At 39.2% G+C, this 22,250-nt stretch overlaps 1 protein-coding gene across 1 annotated transcript; it reads left to right on the forward strand.

Annotated features, from left to right (window-relative positions):
* Positions 1-119: 119 nt before the first annotated feature.
* On the forward strand, positions 120-13,802 carry STARD6 (StAR related lipid transfer domain containing 6). The gene is given in 9 exon segments (XM_081148136.1): positions 120-331; positions 1,815-1,914; positions 2,564-2,657; positions 2,813-2,815; positions 2,817-2,896; positions 3,745-3,871; positions 7,144-7,261; positions 9,504-9,597; positions 13,272-13,802. Coding segments are annotated over 7 exon segments (711 nt in total). The 5' UTR covers positions 120-331; positions 1,815-1,914; positions 2,564-2,567; the 3' UTR covers positions 13,471-13,802.
* The last annotated feature ends 8,448 nt before the right edge of the window (positions 13,803-22,250 follow it).

A 22,250-nucleotide genomic window follows, 5' to 3' on the forward strand; every position in this document is an offset into this window, starting at 1 on the left:
CCCTTCCCAGGATAAGGTGCCCCCTGGGCCGGGGGCAGCGCCCCTCCCTCCCTGCCTCGGGCCTTCCCGGGTGGATCCGAGCCGGGCCCTCCTCGGCTTCCAGCCCGCCCCTCACGCTCAGAGCAGGTGCGGGACTGGAGGAGGGAGTTTGGCCGGGAAGGGGATTTGGCACATTCCTCGGGGACCTTGATTCCCGGGAAGAATGGCAGTGACCCCGCACGGCTTGGGGACCCGGTCAGGCAGCCCGGAAAGAGGGAGATTATACCAAGAGATGTAAAGACCCGCCTCGCGACAAGTGCGAACCTGTCTACAAGTCTGGCTCAGGAGACAGGTGCGAAGAGTCCGGTTTCCACCAAGTGGTGTCTCGGAAGAAGACGCCATCTTAGTGCTGGTGTAGGTTCCTTGCCCACCGACCCTGTCGGCGAAGATGCCCTCGGTTACTTCGCCCCAATATAGTCCAGCTCAGCTGGTGTTAACGTCACCAGCGATACAGCCGTAGCCTCCATGTTTGCTCCTTCCCGTTTTCAGTCCCTCTAGCTCGCTGAGCTTAATCTTTTCTCTTAGCAAATGAAAAAAAAATCCAGAAACTATAAAATTTAGTATGTTTATCGTGGTAGTTAAGCGCTAGGCGACTTGGGGGGGAGTGAGACGAAGCGTATGCGGGAGGTCACGCTCCCCGGCGCGTCCCGACAGCCTGTGAGACTCCTGGGTCGGTCCGCGTGGGTCACGTGGCCGGAAGGGAGCGAAGGGCTGTCACATAGGCTGGCACAGGCCAGGGCAGGGCCCAGCCCAGGACTGCCAAGGGCACGGCCTTAAAATCCACATTTTAAAATCCACTTTTAAAATCCACATTCCATCTAAATATCTTTTTAACCTGCCCTCCTTTAACAGTTTTTTTTCGTAATATCTTTAACGTTTCTCTTACTACCTTTTCCTTCCACCTTGGCACATATATAACGTGCAGATGTTTCCTGATGACATAAAGTGTAAGTAAAGGACGCTGAGAAAATATAAAGGAGCTTGCCCAATAAGTTGATGGAATGCATGGCTCCAAATAATTCTACTTCCACTTTGTTCCTTCACCGTTTAAGAGGTATGGAGATCTCCAGGAGGATTTGGAGAACAGTCTCAATAGTTATTAGAATTCTGGACTAGATCTATTAGGAAAGAATCTAGTAAGAAAAAAGGAGTTATGGCTCATGAAAGCTTTTCAAATAGAGATGTCAACTAGGTGGCATGCCTTGCTGGAGAACTGAACAAGAGAAAATTGATTTATGTTCCAACGTGAAGAGCATTAGGTGAGAGCTAAGGAAGACACGTTCTGATCGTTAAACTTTAAGAAGGTTTATTGAGGCAACTCTTTGGAGAATTTTTAAAGAGAGAGCTTTAATATGTCCAATTAAAGAACAGAACTAACCTTTTTGATCACCAAGAAGGGGCCCCACACTGTTTCAGTCACTTTTGCATATATTAACTCAATCCTTACAATGACCCCATGAGATCGGTATTATTATTCCTAATCTATAGACTTGAAAATTGAACTTCAAAAGTTAAGCGATTCATCCAAAATAATATAACTGGTGTGAGTGGCAAAGGCAGGATTTGAATCCAGCTCTGTGTTGTCATGCTCTTTCCACCATACCAGCCAGCTTCTCCTAGCTGAAAGCTAGATGATGGGCGAAAGGACCAATGAGACTCCAGCTTCCTGAACTCATTCACAGCAGAAACAATATCTTACTCAACTGTGTTTGGTATACCTACCATGGTACCTAACCCCTGCTGATTTGATTCACACTTGATTATTCTGTCCAAAGATGTGACGTTTAAACAAAGACACCAATGAAGAGGAGTCATTCATTCATATTGAGGAAGAATGTTACACACAGAGGGAACAGCAAGAACAAAGACCGTGAGGTAGGAAGATGCTTGGTTGTATCTGAGGAACAGCCTGGAGGTCAATATGATTGCAGCTAAGTGAAGAGAGTTGAAGACAGGAGTTGCCTTTGGAGAGGAAGCCAAGGGTCAGATCATTTAGTGCCACTCTACTCACTTTAAAAAGAGTAATTCCCAAGAACACCTGATCAACAGGTTATGGTGCTTTACAGGAGAAAGAAAGCATGATTGAGCTTTTAGAAATAATAATGAATTATTGAATAGCTATTAAGTGCCAAGCAATGGGGTAGGACACTAAAGTGCATTGTTTCATTTAATCCTTACATTAATTCTACGGGGTTAGGTACTACCCCAGTTTTAAAACTTGAGAAAATGGGGAAACAAATGCTAAATAATGTGGTTCACAATTAGTCAATAGCAGAGGCAAGATTTGACCTAGGTCTCGGACTTCAAAGCCTGGTCTTGGTACCATATACCACACCCACTCTTTCTCATTGTGAATAAGGAGGCAGGAATCTGTGCATGCAGCCATTCAACGAGTAATTATTGTCCATTACTGTTCTTGCTATGTGACAGTCACTGTAGAAATAGTATTAAAATGTAATACAGCATTTTAAAACTTTTTGCGTGAGCACATTCTTACCAATCATTTGTTTTTAAAACTTTGCAGGTAGATGGACTATAAGGGAATTGCCCAACAAGCTGCTCAAGATATTTTAGGTTACAATCAAGATACATCAGGCTGGAAAGTGGTTAAATCTTCAGTAAGAAAATGAATTAAATATGTTTCGAGTTTGTTTTTAAATGAAAAACGATTGATAGTAAAGACATTTTTTAAATATTTTTTACGAACAAAAAAATGTACTTTTGCTTTGTTTTACTTTGTTTTTTGTTTTTCATTTTTTTCTTTACTTGACAGCTAACTTATTTGTGGATTTTTATTCCCCTTTGAGAAAAAAATAACTGTTTATAGCAAGCCTTCTAAAAAATTTCATGGAAATCTGTAAGTACAATTTCCTATTTACAATCATTGTTTTGAATTCAGTGGCATTGATGTATCTAGAATTTAATGGTGCTTCATTAGTGATACAATTATTTGATAATGAGGAAATAGAAATTAAGAATAGTAACAAGGTTGAAATGTGGTATTAATAAAGTAGAGCAATTATGTACCATCTAATAATTTTCAGACCTGAAGACAATCAAAAAAAAACAACATCCTTTTAGTGAGACTGTGGTCAAACAAATGGAAAAAACTAGGGAAGCTTAAATTTTTCCCAGTACTTAAAAGCTTTAGTTTTATTTAAAGAGTTATAAATAATCAAAGCAAGAAACAATGCATATGAATACAGAATGGGCAACTGAGTGTAACCATTGTACATTTTGAGATGTAATAGTATGCACTTTGTCAAACTAGTAAAAAGTTTAATGACCTCTGACTTAGACCTCATTACATCCTTAAATTAAGAATTGGAGCCACAAGATACTGCATAGCCACACAAACTTCTCATCAATTACTGTTGATTTATTATAAATACAGCAGGTTAATGTTTATAAGGAAGATTTTAGAAAAATCCTAAGTGAAAGTAGCCCCTTTAAAACAACAGCTATAGAAACATTATAAACAAAGTTTGTAGAAAAATGAATTTTGAAATAATTTACATTAATAATTGTAATATATATTTAAATAAACCTTGCTACTTCTAATTGAATATTAGTGCTTTGAATTGCTGATATGACCTTCAAGTTTTCTTTACTGTTGATTGCTAAGTTAGTCTATGTTATACTATGATAAACATTTCTTTTCAGCTTAAACATGTTAAATTTTGAATTTTCTTTATTTTGTTATAGATACCGTGTTGAAGGAATAATTCAAGAATCAACACCTAAACTATCTGATTTCCTCTACAAGCCTGAAATTAGAATTACATGGGATAAATCATTGAAAGTGTACAATATGATACACAAGATTGATTCGGTAATTTGTTCATATTAGACTTTTCCTGTGTTAATATAATTTTAGTTTTATATCTTAGTGATTTAAGTGTATTAAACCTATATTATGTACACACTTAATATGTTATAAAGTCACACTGAGTTGAAATCTTTATAAAAGCCTTAAAGCTTCCCTCTTTATCACTCAAGAGTTCAATCCCAGTGAGCTTCACCCTGTTTTAAATGCCCAGCACGTCCCGAATCTGGCGAGCTCTCTCCAAGATGCGCACCTTTGGTTATGAGGAGACAACTCATGGGTTCTGTGACATGAGGTGGGAACAGAGATTAAGCAGGCCTTGGGGAAGGGAGGTCAGTAGGTTCATGGTAGTCACAATGTGCTAGCTGACAGGAGCATGCAGACACCCGCAGGGATGTAAGAACAAGGAGCCTGGGACTTTTTAAGAGGACAAAGGGTGAGTCAACAGGCACGCGGTTGTGCTTTTAGAAACAGTCCTAAACATGTCGTCTCAGCTAAAGGGAAGCGAAGGAGAATAGAGCAAAGAGGAGAGGAAATGCAGGTAACTGTAGAAAGAGCCAGAGAGGCCAGTCGGGCTTAGAAGCAGGGAGAAGAAAACGTCAGTGTGAGGTGAGGGTGGAGTGAAAATTAAGTATAAACAAAGGAATTAAATGAGAGGAATAATGAGACGTGAAAAAAGGTAGAAACAAGACAGGGTAAGGAATTCTGAACTGTGGAGCAGCACACTGTAAGTCTCTTACCAAGGCTGCTGTACTTCATGGTATGTAAATTATAGCTCAGTAAGATGTTTTTAAAAATCGAGTCATACATTTTGGGCTAATATTAACTTTATTAGAAAGAGGTGGTAAATGTGAATGTTGGAGTAAAGCAAACTTTTATGATTTTCACAAACAATTGCATCTGTAAAAGTCCATATCACTGGGCCTTTGGCTCTTTGAGTCTCCAAACCACATTCTACTCTTCAAAACAAGCATGTCCCACAAATCTGTCACCATCTTATCATTTATTTAGAACTCTCTAAGTTAACTTTACCTGCTTTTATTAAACTGATTTTAAAGTCTGGGAGTGGGGAAGGGTTATAGAGAAGCCCAGGAAGGTAAGTCAAGTAACAAGAATCACATGCCCATGACCCTCTTGGGATTTGGACATTCAGCTTGGGAAACATGGTTCATCACAAATGAAAATACAAACATTGGATTGTTTCATTCATAACTGTATTAGACTAATTATATAGTTCCATTAGCACTTCAGGTCTTTCTGCTGTTGCTGCAACTCAGCTGTAATAATGGAAAGAATACTAGACTTGGCATCAAGAAACTTGAAAACAGAGTCAGAGCCCGGCCGGGCATGGCTCAGCGGTTGAGCGTTGACCTAGGATCCAGGCAATCGGGGTTCGATTCCCGGTCAGGGCACATGCCCGGGTTGCGGGCTCGATCAATGACTCTCTCATCATTGATGTTTCTATCTGTCTTTCCCTCTCCCTTCCTCTCTCTGAAATCAATAAAGATATATTTAAAAAAAGAAAAAAGAAAAGAAAACAGAGTCAGAGAAATTATGTGACTTGCTCAAGGTCAGCACAGCCAACAATACATGGTAGAACCAGGGTTTATTCCTGATCTCCTCCAAATCGCAGACCCTTTCCTATATACCACAGTATCTGAATAGCTTTACCCTGTAAGAACTGTTTTATCTTCTGTGAATATTTAGAGTGTCATCTTCAGGGGTACGTTTTAATTGACTCATTCATCCCATTGGTAAGGGAGGGATTCCAGCTCTAGGGTTGTAGGGGTAGTAAAACACCTGGTACCTGCCACTAGGCAAATGAGAGCAACAGTTGTTTATTAATAATTAATTACAGCCCAGGGAGAACTGTTATCATTTTGTTAACATTTGTTAAGTGGAGCATAGGGTGCCGGCTGTTGAGCCCTGTTTCAATAAAAGATCATAAGGGAAAATGAAATAGAGAAGTTTATTACTCACAGGTCCTGGAGGAAGTACACAGCAAGCCTCAAGGGGCCACCCAGGGAGGTCCAGGCAGGGTACAGGAGGAAACAGAGGCAGGACCTGAGGCACATGTCTTTATTAGGGTCTGTGAGTGGAGTGCATTAGAGGGGTTTCCAGGGTAAGGCCTGATTGGTCAACTCAAACCAAAAAGAGCAGGGTTTTGGTAAACTCCATGGGGGTTTTACATGAGGGGTTCATAAGGGGAAGGCCCTGAGAGGCTGGGGAGACTGCTGAACACAGGGCTATGGGGAAAGTCAAACCAGGAATTTACATTTGCTTATGAGTATGGGCTGTTAGCTAGGGCATGCACTTGCATGAGGGGGCTGGTGCCAGTTTAAGGCCCCTGCAGGCTGCCTGGCCAAATAAAATGGATGCTGAGGCAATATCATGCATGAGCTCTGCTACACTCTCAAGGACACATCATGCCATGCAGTGTGAAATGGGATTTGCCTTTGGGGACAGAGAATAACCAAGGGGACAGGCTTTGTCCTACCAAGAAGTTGAGGTGACCCGAGTCCTGCAGGAGGATGCAACTGATTGTTGGAATAACTCTCCAGGCTAGCAGGAAGCTGAAATGCAATACTCAGGACAAGTAGGAACTGTGCCTGACCCAGTTGATAAGGGGGGCCATTTGGCTAAGGGGTCCTTATCCATGGGAACAGTCAGAAAAACTTGCAGTTAGGCCATTCAAGACCCTCTCTATTTTCACCAGACGTCTTGTCAGCACATAATATTGGTCATTTAATTTTAGGCCTTATACCATAGATTCTAAATCAATATATTTTTCATATGTGGAATAGTAGAAATAGTACTGTACTGGAAATCAGGAAGTCTGGGTTCTAGTTCTGTACTTATCTCTAGTTGTGCATGTGACCTAATCTGTTAGGCTTCAATTCTTTTAAAATTTCAGAGTAGATGATACAAAGATTACTTTCTGAATGTTATGCATTAATAATTAATAGATATATGATGGCAAATATATTCTCCCATTCTGTAGGTTGCCTTTTCATTTTGTTGATGGTGGCCTTTGTTGTGCAGAAGCTTTTTAGTTTGATGTAGTCCCACTTGTTTGTTTTTGCTTCTGTTGCCCTGCATTTATAATATCTAATGTTCCTTTAGCACAGAAAATGCAGGCTGATTTGGTGATAAGTTCTTAAAACTTCAAAGCCCTGCTTTTTTCAAATAGAGGCCAATCTTCTGCAGTGAAATTCTTTGGGGCGCAATACAAAGAATAGGTATTAAATAATTGTTGCAATCTTTATGATTTGTTTCAGGAAACATGCATATGTCATGCCATTACCCAAAGTTTTGCCATGGGCTCAATTTCCCCCCGAGACTTTATCGACGTAGTGTACTTCAAGCGCTATGAAGGGAATGTGAATGTTATCAGTTGTAAGTTGAAACATTTTGCCCACATTTTTAGAGTTATTATGAATTATTAATAATTTTTTCCTTTAACTCACATTTTGGAAGTAATATTTTCAATTCTTTATTTACTTGGTGAGACTAATAAATACATGTATAATATAGACAAGCCTGCTGTTTTTACCCAAATCTGGAGGTGCCATTTACATCATAGTCAATGACTGTGGCATCTCCTGCCCTTTCTGCAGCATATAACCTGCAGCACTGGGTACAGGTAGATACCTGTAGGCTGAAACTTCACAGCATGCATTTTAAAACTAAGAAACAAAAGTAATCTTTAGATACATTGTTTTATATTTGAATTGCATAGGATGGGCATATCCAGTAACTGACAAAATTCCTGAATATACTTTCACTAGGTGGGTCTTTACAGAAATGTGCTTATATTTCTTTTAGAACATGGTGGTTTTGATATATCCTTAGCCTCCCAAAATATGTCACTCAGTAAAACCACAATGTGTAACCATTTCCTAACTTTTGTTACTCACTTGAAACATACCAGCTCATACCATGAAGATCTCTGGAGTCAGACAAGTCAAGATAAGTCATGGTGAAGGGACTTTGGCAGGACAGTGGCCTAGAGCCCTGTTTCTCCCCATAATTTCAATTTAATCTGACCACTACTATCTGGATAGCTTTCCCTACTATAAACTACTTGGGGATAGGGACAGTTAAGTGTTGTTAATTATTATTTTCCAACAAGGTTTCTGTCTATAGACTAAGTTTCAGAGTCCAGACTGAATCATAGCTGTGCTAACAGCATCACCAAACTGTTAGCTCTGGTGCAACATGCCACTAAGGACTGATGCTCATCCCTTTCATGTAGTTGTCATTTAGTTATTTCTTAAATGAGAGCAGATAAAAATTTGCTCACTGCCTACAACACAAAATAGTGTCTGAACCATAGATCTGTTATTTTCCGTGTTTTGAAAGCAGACCATTTCTATCTCATTTTTAGGGGTAAAAAAGAAGTATGGAAGTTAAAATCAACAAATGATTATAATCAGTCATTCCGTGATCAGTACTGAATTTGTTTTAAGCAATTTCTTTGAATGAATTATCAATGAACACTGATAGTTTTCTTCTTCACATTTCTTTTGCTGTTATTTAGCTTACTATGCTTTGAGCTAAATATTTTGCATGCTTTATCTCACCTGTAAGGAAACCGAAGTTCGGAGAAAATAAGATAGCATTAAGCTGCTGAACCAGAATTAAAATCCAAGTCTTCCTGATTTTCCAAAATCACAGAAGATCCATATTTCTTCGTGGATATAACAAATTATCTTTTAAGGACAAGCATAATCTCCATATTTTAAACAGAAAAATGTTAATATCACTTCCAGTAGTACCATTATGCCAACATAATAGTCTCTGTTAAGGTGATGAAACAGGTCATAAAAATGGAAAAGTCATTGAACCACATTTGTCTCCTAAGCTAGTCCTAAGCTGGTGTTTAACATTGTACTTCCCACAGAATTGATGGCTTATGTTAAAATCATATAGGAAGATCCATCTTCTCTGATAGGAGTAGGATTCAGTTGCACAGAATAAACAAATATATATTTTAAATATTTTTAGAAAGAGTATATATAATTATCATAAACAATCATAACCAAATCACCTCCCTTCTATATTCATATGCAATAGTTATGCTGCATAATTCCTAAAACAAACTCAATTGATTTTTAATTATACTTTGAAGCTCCCTAAAATGTAGAAAAGGGCATTTAAACTATCTTTATTGACAGACCAAATAAACACATCGAACACATTTTATTTAAAAAATGATTAACAAAAAAATCTATAAGCCCATGCTCCTAATAGAATAGCCTGTGACTTTTTTTGCTGCTCCAAATCCCAGAAAATAATAAAATGATACATTTAAGTTTTTCCTGTATATAAAAGGTAACAGCATCTTTAGAAATACTAGCATAAAAATCTTTGATGCCAATAAATTCAATAATAAAGAAACTGTAACGACTAGGGAAAAAAGTGTTTGAGAGGACAATAGTGCTTATACTGTATTTTCTCAGTTTGGGCCTGTGCACACATTCATATGTACAAGCATACATGTGTATTTATAAAACTAATGTCAATGCTGATGATCTAAGTTAAATTAAAAGCTGTGTCATATATATTTTTTTAATATGCTACTTGAAATAGAATTTTTTACCTTTGTGGAATAAGTTGTTGTTTTTTAATCACTTAGCTAAAAGTGTGGATTTTCCAGGATATCCTCAAACTTCAAATTATATCCGTGGTTATAACCATGCTTGTGGCTTTATCTGTTCACCTCTGCAAGAGTAAGTGTGATTTACATTTATTTATTATAACAGTTTTTTAGTTCATTTTGTGATTTAACTAAAAGGATTCCTAACTCTGCAGTAGAAATATGTACCAACACACTCTATTGGGAAAAAGTTGCCCCCAAATGTGATCTTTAAAATAATTTTTATAAGTATTTTCATATGAAGTATAGTCAGAAAAGATAATTTGCTATAAAGTATGATTTGAGGTTTCTGGGACTGGTCGCACATACACAGAATTCCCCCCTCCCTGGTTAACCTTAACCTGATATTTTATATTTCTCCATTAGATTATAATTGTTTAAATTATTAAGGAATTTTTGTGAGTTAAAAATAAATTTTCCTAGAATTATAATGCCCTTACATTTATCAACAATGCATGCTTTATCTTGTATGCATTCTTTCTAACAGACTGCCTACTAAGAACAGATACCTGCAGAATGAGACTTCCAGTAGGTAGATCCAGATAAGAGTTCGAGGAATCAGAGATGAGTCACAGCCTACAGGTGGCCAGCCCAGGGATAATAGAAATGGCAACATAAAAAACACACACTCTGTAAATGCATGTACAGCAATCCAGTGTGTATCACTTCACAAAATCCTTAAGTTTTAATTTTTGCTAAATGATTTTAAGTAAAAGATACTGGCACACAAAGACAGATGTAACAACTTTATATTGGTCAGATATAAACTTCTCAGTATGAGAAAAATATTTATGTGAAGGAAGTCAAAATAAAATTAATTTTAGACCTGTATTCCTTATGTTTTCTCTACTGAATTATAAAACTAAAAGAAATCCACAATTATTTGCATTAGTGGACAGATGATTAGTGTGGGTGATGCTGACGATGAACCTATGGCCAGCACTTTGTTCGCCATAGCAGGAGAGAACAAAACAAGGGAAGAGTTGTCACTCCCAGTCAGCACAGCAAATCAGCTGCTGGCAGGGACTTGAGTTGGGAAGCCACACAGCCTAACGTGTGCTTCACAGGCAAAGTCCCCTTCTTGTACCTTGTCAACTTTGCCTTTCCACTGCAAAAACCATGGGACAGAGCTCTGATCTAGACATTCCACAGAGGGCGGGAACCCTGCCCAGCATCCGCTGGAGAAAAGATGTCGTCTCCTTCAGTCTCAGAGAAAGGTACTGACAAGTGATTCTTTTGTGCCTTCTCTTTCCTTGCAGCCCAACATTTTGGACAGCCAACATTTGTAAACAAGTCATGCAGTAAACTTACAAACATTATCAATAGTAAAGGTACTCCAGTAAATACTGGAAAGGCTTTCTTGAGTGTAGAGCCCTAGTAAAGTCACAGAGATTTTAAGACCATACAAACTGCTATTGAGTAGTCTCAATCCAGCATCTGAAGCACCGTAAAAATAGTCTGAACTCTGCCTAGAGAGGGGTATAAGAAAATGGTCCCTCACATGGTTTGTTGGAGTAGTGGTCTTCATACCCCTAAAAAATCTTGTAAAACTATATTCTGCCTTGCATATTTTAAAATTGTTATTAAAATTTTTCATAGGTTTAAACTAAGAGTGCAATTTCCAGCATACTCTAAATATTGACTTTTTAAAATTTTGTTATAGCCCCTTATAAATGTATCTGATAGAATATAAATTCCTTAACATCTGGAAGCCCACCATTACATTATCAATTTAAAAATATGTACAACCTTTAAGTTAGAAATTTTACATCATTCCTTTTCTCTCCTTCAACCCATATTTTTACTCTTTTTCCCCCTCACATAATTTTATCCTAATAAAATATACTTTATGCTTTGAATTATTAATCATTCTATCATACGTCTCTGCAAAAATGAGGATTTAATTTTCAAAATTCATTTTATTTTCTCTGACTATATCTATGTTAAAAATATATGTGTACGGGATTAAATTGTTATTACATACTTACCAAAATAAAACATATAGTACCAAATATGTTATATAATTATTAAATATTAAAACTGTTATTGGAAACACTTTTTTTATTATTAGCAAAGCTTAGCACTTACTATGTGCAGGGAACTGTTATAAACAATTTACATATATTGACTCATTTGGTCTTCACAATAACTCCATGAAGTAGGTAGTATTACATTCCTCATTTTGCAGAAAAGAAAATGAAAGCTCAGAGAAATTAAGTAACTTTCTCAAGGTTACATATAGGTAAAAGCAATGCTCAGCTTTAAGTCAACACAGACTGGTTCCAGAGTGTGTGCTAACCAATCACACTCATTTAACTGTGGATTGATACTACTAATAAAATGACACACTATTATCAAGTCTACTTCTACTTTGCATTTTATAAACATAAGCACTGAGATATTTTGTTCACATAGATAAGTGGGTTAAAATGGAAAGAGTGTAAGTCTAGCACTGTCCTTTAATCTCTTGAAATTCATCTGAGTTATGTACCATAAATTACAGTGATCTATAAGTAAAAACTATTTAATGACCTATCAACTGACAACTAAATTGGATCCTTAAATTTTATTTAAGCCAAGAATTGACCACCTGACTTGGTAAGGATTTTTCACCCAGTCATCAGTCATTCACTTTTTCAACTCACTTCCAATAGATCAGGGTTTCCCTTGTCATCTCGAAGATTTTTATACACCAGGGTAAAGCACTACAATACTACTCAGGACTGTTTGGGGTTGGGGGTGACAGGTATGCCTTTGTTTTGAAAAACAAGAGAAGTGTGATGTGAACAGGCTGATGGGAAAGGAAAGCCCACATCTCCATCAGAGACATATTTTCAGATAGTGTAAGGAAAAGATACATAGGGCAGTTAGAGATTTGAAAATGTAGTCCCTTAAAAGTTATTTATCTTCTCGTATGGAAAGGCTTCACATACCCCAGGTTGAACATCACTGGGTCAGAATACAAAAAACTAGCCTTGGAAGGAAATTTGGAAATAAAACTTCAAAATGTTCAATGTACAAAACCTCTGACTTAGAAATTTTGTGTAAGTATTTATAGAAGTGCAAATAGATATATTACAAAGATGTTTACTGCATCTTTGTTCATAGCCACAAAAAGTGAGAAACAATCCAAATGATAGCAGAAAACAGGTTAAACAGTATGAAATACTGTGCACAGTCATGAAAAACACGCAAGCTGGTCTGTATGTATTGACTCAGAAAGACATGCATGATGCTAAGAGGAAAATAAAACTGGTTGCAGAAAAATAAACATATCTCATTTTTGTATAAACAAAAATGTATGTGTGTATGTGTGGGGTACACCTTGCCCATACGTGTGCTGTCTTTGTATGTACACAGACAACAGTCCAAAAAGATACAATCAAAACTATACATCGTGATCATCTCTGAGGAACAGAATGAAGGGAACAATCATGAAAATTCTGTATTTACATTTTCATAAGCATACATTTCCTTTGTAATTTAAAGAAGTCAGTACAACAAAAAGAAAAAACTAAAACTGAAGACTTTAAGACATAGCCTGACTAGTTAATATGTTTATGCAAAATAGTTACATGTGAAGATCACTGTACCTTTTCTCTCCTCCCTCCCATAGCTGTGTATCCGATCGATAGCACTGGGGGGGGACCCCGTGCTTAAGACAAGGCTCCTGCTCTCTATAAGCCTGTAAACTCAACAGATAAATCTAAAGGTTATTTATGGTTCTAATTCTTCCTTTGTTTACAGTAATCCAGCACATTCCAAACTAGTGATGTTCATCCAGACCGAAATGCGAGGGAAGTTGTCCCCATCAATCGTTGAAGCAACCATGCCTTCCAACTTAGTAAGCCTCATCCTCAACGCGAGAGACGGAATAAAGGCCTACAAAGCGGCATCGGGATGTGGGTATCAGAAGGGAAGCCAGTCACTCCGCAAGAAGAAATGAGGCCATCTAAAATCATGGGTAGCAGTTACTGCGGTTTACTTCTAAGTCAATATGCATAAATACTGTTAAACTCTTCTAGACAGTATTCTTGTACACATTACTGAAGGTACACCGGGGAAGTAAGAACTCAGAGCTGTACAAGAGAACAGTATTAAATATAGTTTTGAATCGTGCATAAGAATGATGCTCAAAGACAAGTGTTCTTAATGCACTTTGATCTTTTGCTTTTTTCCCCTGGAAAATGTTCTGCAAAAGAATCAATAAGAAAGTGTATACAGCCAGAGGTCAGCATTAATTAAAGATTAAAATATATTTTATGTTGGTTTTCCTTCACTTACTGTTTAAAATTGATAATTGTAGGAAGCATGAATATAAAAATTGAAAAGAATTCCACTAGAATTATGACCAGTGATATCTAGAATTTAAAACTGAATGAATCATGAATAAATTCCCAGTTCTAGTTCCTCCCAAGTCCTTCCTCTTACAAGTAAAAGACCCTGCACATAACACAACAAACACGCATAGGAAGACAAGCATAGTTGGAAAGAAGGCAAGCTTCCTAGGGACCTTTGGGACTTGAGGCATGACATGGCAGTGAGCTCTCTGAGTTTCCTTATTGCCTCCCGTATATTCTGGGCAGGGCGCTACAGGAGGCTCCAACCTGGAACCACCAATAGGAACAGAAGTTTCTAGAAAAAGCCTGTTCCTCCTAGTCATAGCAGTGGCTATGAATGAAAGGGCGGCCTACCAGAACAAAAATCTTTTTGATAATACCCTACACCAGCCAAACAGCAGCCTAAAAACTGCACCCACCTCATCCTATGGTTTCAGTGGGGCCAAGCAGAAAAGCAGGAGGTGTTGGCAAGGTTGAGCAAGGAGCTAATCTTCCCTCTCCTACCTGCCAGAAGCAGACAGCACTCTGATCACCCTTCCAGGTGGTGCAGGCTGACCAAACAGGGAGCTGATTTTCTACTTTCCACCCAGCAGAAGCAGTCAGCAGTGCTTTGATACCCCTGCTGGGGTAGTGTCAGTGGAGTCCCATGGCAAAGTGAGCTTCCGCCTCACCTAGCAGCGACAAAACTTAACCAGCTAGTGCAAAGCAGGGCCACTCACCATCCAGCTTCACTGCCCTCCTGATCCCCAGTGTCACCCAGGCCAAGCAGGATGCTGAGCCTCCATCCCAACCAGCATCAGTGTTTTCCCATCTGTAGTATGTTGAATGGTGCCCCCTCCCCCCAAAGATATGTCCGTGTCAAATCCCTGGAACCCTGAATGTGGCCTTATTTGGAAAAAGGATCTTTGCAGATGCAAGTTAAGGACCTCAAAATGAGATCATCCTGGGTTACCTGGGTGGGCCCGAAATCTAATCACATGCTTATGAGATGCACAGTGGAGAGATGGGTGGAGAACACCATGTGGCAGACACTGGAGTTCTACAGCTACAAACCAAGAAACACCTAGTGCCACCAGAAGCTGGAAGAGACAAAGATTCTCCCCTAGAACCTTTAGAGGCCCTGATGACACTTTGATTTCAGACATCTGCCCCCCAGAACTGAGAGAGAATAAATTTGTTCTTTAAGCTACCAAATTTGTGGTAGTTATAGCAGTTGTAGGAAACTAATACACCCCTTTTGGTGTCTGAGCAGAGTTCAGTGGCATCTAGACCTCCACTCCCACCTGGCATCAACAAGGTGAAACGAGGTAGTGGGGCATGGCTAGTCAGCACTCTACCCACCCCTCAGCCCCCACCCCCGCCCAGGTGTCCTTGGGACCCTGTAGCAGACTTCAGTCTAGGATCCTGTGATATATGTCGGGTGCAAATGCAGCTCCTTTTGATCCAGAGACCTATGAAATAAAAAGGCAAATGATCTGCCCTTCTGCGCGCGCGCACACACACACACATACACACACGCTATACAATTATAAAAAAGGAATGGGATAATCACAGTAAACACCCACTGGAAGGGGTGAAGGATGGGAAGCCTACGGTCACTGGTTTGTAACAATTCCGACATCCCACTGGGCCGCCCAGATCCTGGAAACGGGGAAATGCTCCCAAATGAGACAGGGCTCCTGCTCCCTGGGAGCTGCCCCCGACTCCGTCCCCACAGCTTTCCGTGACACGCAGACCTCCTCCTCCTCCCTCCTCTGCCTCGGTTCCTTTTGAAATGATCCCTGTTTGCAGCTGATGAACGTTTTCAGGCTGCTTCCTACCCAAAACAGTCAAGGACCAAGAGGCAGCTCTATAGCTTCATCCATCTCTTAGGCTAGTACCTCTCTTTCAAACTTCAGCTCTCTGTATCCGATTAGGGTCCGTGACGCACCCCAAAGCCACACCTATAAGCGGGATCAACATACGCCTTTCTAGATTTTCTGACTGCCCCTTTGATCAGGCTTCTGTGGGACCATGGCCTTAGGCTTTGTCCACTTGACAGGTCTGCTCACCACCTTAACTCTCAGAAGTCTCATCGAAGTGTCTGATAGTCACAATCTTGATTTCATGCTGGGCATGTGCTCATGTCTTACTTTGAGACGCTGCTATCTGGGAGGCTAGAGGTAAGACAGCGGTTTTATTTTCCAATTGAGTAGCTCTGGCTTTCTCTATTCAACTTCTGCTTGCGACTGAACCAAGGTTTTTTTAAAGCTCAGCTCTTTCGTGCAGTACTTCAGCCTATGCAGCCACCAGGGGGCGCGTTCTACACTTTAAAGTAGATACCTTTGCCCAAGGCCAAAGTTCTTAGGTCTATTTTCTGTTCCCCAAGGGCACAGGCAACTGTTTTATCAAATGTTTCATAACAGCTTCTTTTTTTTAATATATATATATCTTTATTGATTTCAGAGAGAGGAAGGAGAGGGAGAGAGAGAGATAGAAACATCAATGATGGGAGAGTCGTCATTGATCGGCTGCCTCCTGCACGCCCCTGACTGGGGATCCAGCCCGCAACCTGGGCATGTGCCCTGACGGGGAATCGAACCCTGATCGCCTGGATCCTAGGTCGATGCTTAACTGCTGAGCCACGCCCGGCCGGGCAGCTTCTTAATAAAGCAGTTTCCTTACCATAATTACATTTTCTGCTAACAGTTTTCTCAACTCCCTACTGCTCAAAAGCCAATACTGCCCTGGCTGGTTTCCCCAGCAGTTAGAGCATTGGCCTTTTTTTTTTTTTTGAGGTTATAATCTGTTTTTTTAATTTTTAAATTTTATTTTTGTTTAAAATATTACAGATGTCCCTTTTTCTCCCCAATGACCCATTCCACCCCGTCCCATCCCCCTCCCCAGTGCCTCTCCCCACCACTGTTCGTGAAGTAAGCCAGGCAGAGAAAGACAAACATCACATGATCTCACTTATACGTGGAATTTAAAGAACTCAATAAACTGATGAACAGAATAGATTCAATGACATGCAAGCATGGATCAGACTGACAAATGTCAGAGGGATGGAGGAGGGTGGCTGCGTGGAGGGAGAGAGAGTAACCAAAGCATTGATACGCATATATGCAAAACCCAAGGACACGGACAGTGCCTTATTTTAATGACTGGGATCATTAACACTGATTAGATACGATGGTGGCCTATATAATCACATGACTTCAGCGATGCCACAAACGATCCTGAACTAGCTGATTATTCAGCTACCCAAAAGGCAAATAACTGAATCTGGCTGAGTACCAAGAGTAAAGCTAAACCTCGGTGTATCCCTAGTTAATATGCAGGTATTAGGAGTGTGTACCTCCCAATTCTTCTCACTGTTAGGATGTTACATCAAAAAAGTTGTTTACAATGAACTAGAATATGACAGTCTGGCTAAGTCTATAGATGGAATATTCTATTAATATCTCAAATTTTTCTATCAGCATATCTGTATCCACATTAGTTTACATAAATGCAGGCTCAATTGTATTACAAATTTGTAATATAGGACAAAAAGAAATTGCCACTATGACACAAATATACTGTAATAACCACTTTTAAGAATTCCGCAGTAATTTTATGCAGACTCACACACACACATATAGTTGACAGCTTGTGTATCGGCCGCTTATCTCCATTCTACCTTGCTTCTAGTTAGAGGGGATGGAAGCCTGAGAAAACATGCATCCCAGGGGTGGATTGTACCTCGTCTTCTGGTTGTAAATTAGGTTATACCTATTGGGAAAGTCTTGTGTCAGGAGGCAGAGACCATTTTTCTTGTATTTCTTGTTTCTGCTGGCTATCAAGGACAAGGAAAAGTGAGGCTTTTTCCCGTGTTCGTGTCCACCTGCCAGATTCTCGTATGCCAAGGGGTGGGTGCGTAACGACAGAGGGAGCAGTAGCTTCCTAATCCCTAGTTCCTGATTCCTGGGTCACAGTGCTGGGTGACTGTCCTCCAGCCTTCCACATGTAGAGCAGCAGTGGCAATGGTGACAGCGTATGGACTCCAGCTTCTGGAGTTCATAGTTCCACTGATGGTCTCAAGAGACAGCTCACCTGGTACACTGGTTGTCTAGTCTTCAGATTTGTTTCTGGAGTCCCAGCCTAGAACCGACACCTTCAGCTTCCCCATGATTTTGTAGGCACTTAATTCACTATATTAAACTTCTCCTTGCTTAAAATATCTATAGAAGTTCCACTTTCCTGACCAAAACATTTGAAAGTTTACAGTTTTCTCAAAAGATCTTAACATATTTTAAAAATACTTTATTAGTAGTATCTTAAACTTTGGTATATCTAATGTGTAATAAATATAATTTAGGAAAGGAAGGATACCCCAAGGATCACCAAATATGAGAGCCCCACCTCTATATATCAAAAGCAGGACTCTCTTTGTGAACAAAAATGACACATCATCGTTTACATGAGTCAACTTTATAGAACAAAGTTATAAAGATTACAGGAAAAAAATAGTGCAAATAATACTGTGAGGTAACAGGATGAAAGTGAATTTCACACAGCTCAATAATTTATTTACAAGTGGTGGTAGTATGCAAAACAGAGGAATGTGATAAATAAGAAAACAAAATAATTAAATCTAAGTTTGTAGGCAGAAGACAAAACCATGGCCTCCCACAAGGTAACTTGGATGAGATTGACCAGGAAACTCAATGAACTAGTCTCTCAGTAAAATGGTGAACTAGAAAAAATAATCCAACCACAAAATAAAAGACAAAATTAACGGGGTCAGTGGAGGGGACAGGAGTATCCCCTGGGAATCTCATCCCACAGTCTGCCCAGATCTAGGGTTTAGTTTTCAAGATGAGAAATTAAAATGGTCCAAGCTGTGGTTCCCAAAGTGCTGGCAGAAGCAAGTGCAGATATTTTCTGGAGGGACACATGGTATGCAGACCTTATGAGAGTCCCACAAATAAAGCCCAGCAAATATGAGCCCACACTCCAAAACCACAGAACACATGAAGGAAACAGCCAGCATGAATTAGTTGCCAGGAGAAATAATAAAGACAAAAAATTAGTCTTCCACCCAAAAATTTAAACTTATTACCTAATACAGAATAAAAATGTTTAAAATAATAAGTAAAACAAAAACATGACTAATAAACTGTGTTTAATACAGATAGCATAAGAAAAAGTCCCAGTAGATTTTTAAAAAAATGAAATAGAACTTTGTGTCATTCTAGGAACAGGGCAGAACAGACACAACCTAAGTGTTTTAAGCAGAAGGGGACAGATTTAATACAGCTAATTAGACACGTAGAGCTTTGTTGGAAGAGTAGGAAGGGTGGGATCTAGGCCATCAGGGATGTCTACCAGAATACTGTGGAGGCGACTGGCCAGGAGAGATACTACCTCTAAGTCTACACTGGAACTGTTATATGCAAGAACATATATTACAGCTGTAATCCTATTATCAGGAAATCATTACTTTTACTTCCATAAATACTTCTTGACATCCATGAGCTAGTGACCAGGCACCATCACCCTAACAATTCTCCCTCCCAGAGAATAGACTAAAAAATGTTATAAAAACGACTCATTTGCACAACCTTGTCACCCCAAAAAAGTCAGAAGTGTCAGGAAGATAGACTTCATCTCACCTTCACTATGTAAAATTTAATGCACTTTCACCTTTCAATAATCATGGGAGTACATCTAACTGGCAAAACCTAATTTCCCCCCACAGGACCCATGCTACACTAATGACGTGAGGCAACATGAGGAATGGGTGAAACTAATTGAAAAATATATTCCTAGATTCTCTACCCAACTCCAACAGAAGACTAGAGATTTATTCTCCAGAGAAGAATAAAACAAGATGGTCTTTGAACTGGACAATGCCAAGTACAGTTGAGAACGTAGGAAGTGTACTAAAAGGAGGATTGAATGACTATATGTATACTGAATGGTGAAACTTCCAATCCCCTTCCCCCACTCTGGTCCCACAACACAAGAACATCCATAATTCACATAGGTTATCTCAAGCATCATCATTGAGAAATACAAACAGTCCAAGAGGAAAGACCTAATGATACTGACATCAGGAGTTTCCCCCCAAATGGCCCAGGCAGATCATCCTGCATGAAATTTAAAGTTGACAAGTCCTTTTCAAGCTACCAGAGCGTCCAATCAGATTTTTAGTCACACACTCTTAATCAAACAACAGCAAATTCAAATATGAGAAATCTTTGGAAGTTCTATGACTAACATCTTTAGAGAGATAATAAAATATTGTATCCAAGAAACAGGATGCTATGGAAAGGAACATTTAGAAAACAAGAAATTACCTGTAAAAGTCAATGAATGAAAAAGATACGCACACACACAGTCCATGAATGAGCCCTATCTGGTTTTGCTCAGTGGTTAGAGCGTCAGCCCGCGGACTGAAGGGTCTCGGGTTCGATTCCTGTCAAGGACATGTACCTTGGTTGCAGGCTCGATCCCGGCCCCGGTCTCTCTCACATTGATGTTTCTCTCTCTCTCCCCCTTCCACTCTCTCTGAAAAGCAATGGAAAAAAATATCCTCAGGTGAGGATAGAAAAGTCTACGATGAGGCCCTACAATTCCTTAGTTCACTCATTTGAAGAGTTTCCAGGGTGCAGTACTGGGTGGCGAGAGCCAGAGAGAACCTAGCAGTCTGTGAATTGAGCAGACAAGAGCTGAGAGTCTGGAGACACCAAAGTGGCCAGAGTTCATAGGGCAGAATACCGGAGGAGAGAGGCTGCCCAGAGAGCTGCAAAGAATAACCCTCGAGTCTTCAGCGGAGTACTGATTAGTACAAGAAATTACCCAAGTGTGGGAAGGAACCACTTGATAGGTGCAAAGGGAAAAAAATCTCCTGAGACCACACAGGACCAGAAATATTTCATGCTATGACCAACCAGAGTAAAAAAAAAAACAACTCACAAATCACAGGGCATGTGTCTTCAGGATTTTGTCTCAGTAGTAGGGTAATATTGTTCCTAGACTAAATGCTGCTTTGGTCACATGTAATAAAGTAACCTTTTAAAGCACAACTCACAAATACTTACAAAACAGAAACGATTATCTAACAAGTTAAAATTCACAATGTCTGCAATACAATTTTAAAAATTACGAAGCATGCATAGAGCAGAAAAATATGACCCATAATAAAAACAAATCAATAGAAATACATGCAGAAATGAGCTATAGAAAAAGACCTTAAAACAATTACTAATATTTCATATGTTCAAGAGGATAAAGAAAAACTGAGCATATTAAGTAGAGATATAAAAGATACAAAAATAACCCAATTCAGGTATCCAGAGAAATAAAATGTCTGTAACGAAAACTAGTGAAAAGAAATAACAGATGATACACTATGGAAGAAAAATTAGTGAACCTGAAGACAGAGCAATAAAAACTATCCAAAGAGAAAGAGAAGACTGAAAAAGAAATGAAGAGAGCATCAATGAGCTATGTGTTAAAAACATGATAAAAAGAAATCTGTAGCAGAGTAAAAACTGCATAGCTCCAAAGATAAAAGTATTTTAAAACAGCCAAAGAGAAGTCCACAGTTCTAAAGACATTTCAGAAAGTAAAAACAATTCTACTTTGAAATGTCTGAGATGTAAGAAAAAAGGTGAGCCTAAATAAATAAATAACGTGAGCAAACTTAATGACTATATAACATACGAATACTATCCAATTTGAGGGCTACATAAAGAACTAGAGGAATCTGATTAGAATTAATATATTTGAACATCCTCGTATTTGCAGAGAGGGTACAGGTATTTGCCATTTTTAGATGTTAAACATGTTAAATTTTTAAAGGTAATCCAAAGTGCTTAGACTGTTTAAATTTCACATCAGTAGAGGTAAAACATGATGAGTAGAAAACCCAACCAATCTGAAAAGAAGGAAAGGGGATGAGGGTGGGAAAGCAGCACAGAACAGGGAACAATTGGTAGTAAAAGATTACATGGAAAAACTAAATTCAAATAGACTTGTACTTCCACACTATGGTGGAAGAGATATGCTTAATACAAAATAGATCTCATAATTCATTGATTGGTTTTACTATATAAATCTCTAACCAGGAAAGGAGCAGGAAGCATGAGGCAAGAAGCTTGGAAGGTAGAGTTTATTCTAAAGGCAAGTGGCCTGCAACTGACCTCTGGAGAGAAAACCTTAGGGCAGTAGCAAGGTCAGGCAGCTCAAAGATGACTCCACTGCCAGGACCTAGAAGGGGTTCAAGTGGTGCCTGTGGATTGTTGTTGCCTCACTGCAGCAAATGCAAATCATACCTGAAGGGAAGCACCACAGTTTAGTCCTCTGTCCTCCCACAGATTAAGCTGGGCCACACGCTCAAGGACACAAGCCAAAATGG

This window comes from Miniopterus schreibersii (assembly GCF_964146895.1).
Source record: "Miniopterus schreibersii genome assembly, chromosome: 10".
In the NCBI taxonomy this organism is placed as follows: Eukaryota; Metazoa; Chordata; class Mammalia; order Chiroptera; family Miniopteridae; genus Miniopterus; species Miniopterus schreibersii.